Source organism: Panicum virgatum, chromosome 6K (genome assembly GCF_016808335.1).
Source record: "Panicum virgatum strain AP13 chromosome 6K, P.virgatum_v5, whole genome shotgun sequence".
Classification (NCBI taxonomy): domain Eukaryota; kingdom Viridiplantae; phylum Streptophyta; class Magnoliopsida; order Poales; family Poaceae; genus Panicum; species Panicum virgatum.
The window spans coordinates 2,252,953-2,257,093 of NC_053141.1; the positions used below are offsets into that span (position 1 = coordinate 2,252,953).

Below are 4,141 nucleotides of genomic sequence, written 5' to 3' on the forward strand. Positions count from 1 at the left end.
CGAAAAATACAAACACATTGCCACACGCGTGGCAATTTTCCCTGTCTTGGGGAGGAGCGAGCGACAAAGAAAGGCACCGAGCCCCTGGCTGGTGCAACGGCCAGGCTGCTAGGGATGCGAGGAACAGCCCCCAGACCTCACGGGTCCAGCGGGATGCTCTCCTCGCAAGCTTTCTTCTAGCATCTCCTCCACCGAAGACTATGCGGGGGATCGAGCTGGCGGACAGCACCCTCTGCACCGTCTCCCCGAGAGCAACCTTGTTGACGGGGGGCACGATGCAAAGAACAGCCACCAAACCTGGCACTAACGCCATGGTCAGGCGTCTCCATCCCCCTTCAAGCTAGGGGACATCGCAGGAGCAGGACTCCACGGGCCCAATGCTCTTCTGCTGATCCCACTGAAGCTGAGGGATGGTGCGCACGCCCTCTCCGGTCTTCTCCCGCCGCTCGCAAGCATTCTTCTAGCACCAAAGCCTAAAAAGGCCAGGCCACCCCATCTGGGGGCCGGTCACGAAAGGCAAAGGAAAACATTACAAGACTTAGGCGACGCTGGAAGAAAAAGCAGGGAAGTTGGAGAAGAAAGGGAACCCCACGACCCCTATTTATAGCTGCGTCGGGCACCAAGCTTCAGGCCTGTCGAAGGGCAAAGGGCTTGGACCGCCCGTGATGACGCGGCACTCCACGAGCAAAGGATGCCCTCGATTACCGCACCGAGACGCGACCGCACGAAATAAAGCGAAGCTGAGCCCCTGGACGCTAAGCGGCATAGCATCAGCTCAGGCCGACCGCCCTCAAACGGCGCGACGCAAGGCAGCCAGGGAAAGCCGGGCCAAGACCCTGAGTGCGGGACAGCACGACGAAAGCGCCAGCTGCCGAGCAGCAGGCACCATCGTCGCCCTAGCCCCCTCAGCGCACGGACACGTCTCGTCCCCAGAACAAACAAAAAAGGCACGCGCCTCGAAGAACTTACCTCGCAGACGCACTACCCCGACCGACGAGTCGTCGCATCCACTGGGTCGGCATCCAGGTGCATCTGGCGGATGCACAGCACCGACCGATCACATCAAGGGGGAAAATCGCCGAAATACCCTTTGGACGAATCCCTTGACTCGACCAAAGCCTCGGGGGCTACTGTCGAGTAACACGATTAGGGGCACCCTAATCGGGGTACTAGAATCACTCTGAAAAATGCAAATACATGTTAAGGCAACTGGGCCCACGAAGACCCGCGGCCTCCTTCCAATCTGAAAGAAAGAAAAGGACTCAAAGAAGCCCAGCATGCAGCCCATTCACACCCCTCTCGGGCCCGCGAGACGATCTCCGCCTCGCTCGAGGGCTCCCATCGGGGCCCTCGACTGCGCCCCGCATCTCCGCCTCACTCGAGGGTAGCGAATCTACCCTCGAGCGGGCAGATCATCTCCGCCTCGCTCGAGGGCAGTGAACCTCCCTCGAGCAGACAACTCGTCTCCGCCTCGCTTGAGGCCACCCCTCGGCATAAGGGACAAACAGCCCCGCCACTCAACTGCCCGTCGTACGGAGGCATTGAATGCCAACCACTCCTCCGCAGTGCTAAAGACAGACGGTGTCAGGCCGCCATCCCCCACAGTGAATGTGACCGGAGTCCCATCCGCCAATTCCGGTCACTGCTCAGCCATCCCGGGCGCTGTGGCGCACTGTGGGACCTGCGACGCGGGACGAAGCGTGCCCGGCACTTCCCCCGTACTATTCTGCCAACTCCGGCCGTCCGGACTCCACCTCATCACACGTATGGCCCCGGACCCACCTCCTGCCTGGGAAGGGGTCCGGCGACGCCATGTGCCCCTCCAAGAGGGGCGCACAGCACACGCAGCCGGAGTCCCGGACATCCCTCCTCGAGGGGTCCGGGACCTCCATGCAACCCTCGGACCCCCCCTTAGTGCGCGCACCAGCACATTATCCAGGGGGGTCCGGGACCGCCGCGTGCCCCGCCACCGCTGGGGCATGTAAGACCTTGGCCTACGGGGCCCACGGAATGCCATCACGCCACGTCTGGAGGACAGTACACCCTACAGCGACGACCACGCTGCCTGCTGGAGCTGGCAGGACGCCGGCGCAATCTCTGCAAGACCAAGGACGATATCCAGGACGACCGCCACGCCCGACGTCATGCCCCACAGTGTACTTCCTACAGTGTTCGACCACTGCACCCCCGCGATTCGGGGGAAGACGATGACTTCCACGTTCCCCTGCACATGTACCCCGCCCCTCCTTGTGACTATAAAAGGAGGAGGCGGGCTTCCTTTAAGGGGGGTTCTGACATTCTGGACATCAGCGACCACGGTCACCCACACTCGCGATCATCACCACACTCTCAGCACCACTGAGCACTCGCCTCAACCGACTCCATTTCTAGCAGAGATTTGGGAGCCTCCCTCCCTCTCTCGCCTTGCTTGTACCCCCTACTACAAGCACTCTGGTGCAAGATAATACAGTGTCCTCGCACACCCCCTTTGCTGGACGTACGGCCCCGCGGCCGGAACCAGGGTAAACCCATGCATTACTGTGTTGCCTCTTGCATCATCATCTGGGACGAGGAAACGCGCAGCATTTACTAGTTGGGATCCGGACCCCCGGGTCGGGACACCGACAGAAGGTGACAAGCAAAGGTGATCCTATGGATAAGTACTGTAAACTGACACCAGAAGAGGTAGTGGCTGCAAGGAAGGGCAAATCTGGTGTTGCTGAAAAGGTCCAATCCAAGCTATCAACTGAAAAAAGGGAAGAGAAAAGGGACAGAGCATGTGAGTACATATGCCAATTTTTTTATGAAGCGGGTATCCCACACAATTCAGTGACACTGCCTAGCTTTGATCTTATGCTTGAGGCTATTGGAGACTTTGGCAGGAACTTGACAGGTCCAACTCCATATGAGATGAGTGGGAAGTTCTTACAGAAAAGGAAGAGGAAAGTGCAGGAGACATTGAAGTCTCACAAAGAGTCTTGGGAGCTAAATGGATGCACAGTTATGACAGATGCTTGGACAGACAAGAGAGGTAGAGGTGTGATGAATTTGGTAGTTTATAGTGCATATGGTGTTTGCTTTATTGATTCAGTGGATTGTTCAGCTGTGAAGAAGGATGGTAGGTATATTTTTGAACTAGTTGATAGATGTATTGAGGAGATAGGGGTGCAAAATGTAGTTCAAGTTGTAACTGACAATGCAAGACCTAATGAGGCATTAGCAAGTTTGTTGAAAGCAAAGCACCCCTCTATCTTTTGGAATGTCTGTGCTGCCCATACCATGGATCTGATGTTAGAAGATATAGGAAAATTGCCAAGGGTTGCAGCAACAATCACCAAAGCAAAGTGCGTGACTGTTTTTCTATATGCCCATACTAGAGTTTTGAACTTGATGAGGAAGTTTCTTTCCAGAGATTTAGTAAGGTGTGTTGTTACAAGGTTTGCAACATCTTATCTCAACTTGAAGAGTTTGCTAGAAAACAAGAAAGAATTGCAGAGACTTTTTAGAGATGATGAGCTCAATGAACTTGGTTACCTAAAAAGTGTCAAAGGGAAGAAAGCAAACATGATTGTCAAATCTGAAACTTTCTGGAAAGGAGTTGAAACTGCTGTGAATTTCTTTGAGCCATTAGCGGTTGTGTTGAGGAGAATGGACAGTGATGTTCCAGCCATGGGTTTCTTGTATGGTTATCTTGTACAAGCTAAGATTGAGATATCTAGGAGGTTCAACCATGACAGTACCAAGTTTCAGGAAGTTTTTCACATCATTGACAAAAGGTGGGAGAGCAAGCTGAAGACACCTTTACATAGGGCTGGTTACTACTTGAACTCTTTCTATTACAATCAAAACAAGTTGGCTATGGAGGAGAATGAAACTTTTAGAGATGCTGTAGTCACTTGCATTACCAAGCTTGTTCCAGAAGAAGAGACTTAAGACAAGATTATCGAAGAGCTGTAGCTGTTTCAGGATGCTGAAGGATCCTTTGGCAAAGAAATTGCTAAAAGGTAGTGTAAAAATATCAATTTTGATCCAGGTATGAAAAATTGAAAATTTATTAATTTATTTTCCTTAGCTAAATGGTGGCTGAGTGGTGGCTGAATACCTACATTGTCCTTTGTTTGTCACTTTTTTTCCTTAGCTA

General features: G+C 53.3%; 1 protein-coding gene across 1 annotated transcript; it reads left to right on the forward strand.

Moving 5' to 3' along the window:
- The first annotated feature begins 2,652 nt into the window (after nt 1–2,652).
- On the forward strand, nt 2,653–3,933 carry LOC120639304. Its single transcript, XM_039915273.1, has one exon. The coding sequence runs from the start codon at nt 2,653–2,655 to the stop codon at nt 3,931–3,933; it is 1,281 nt and encodes a 426-aa protein (XP_039771207.1).
- The last annotated feature ends 208 nt before the right edge of the window (nt 3,934–4,141 follow it).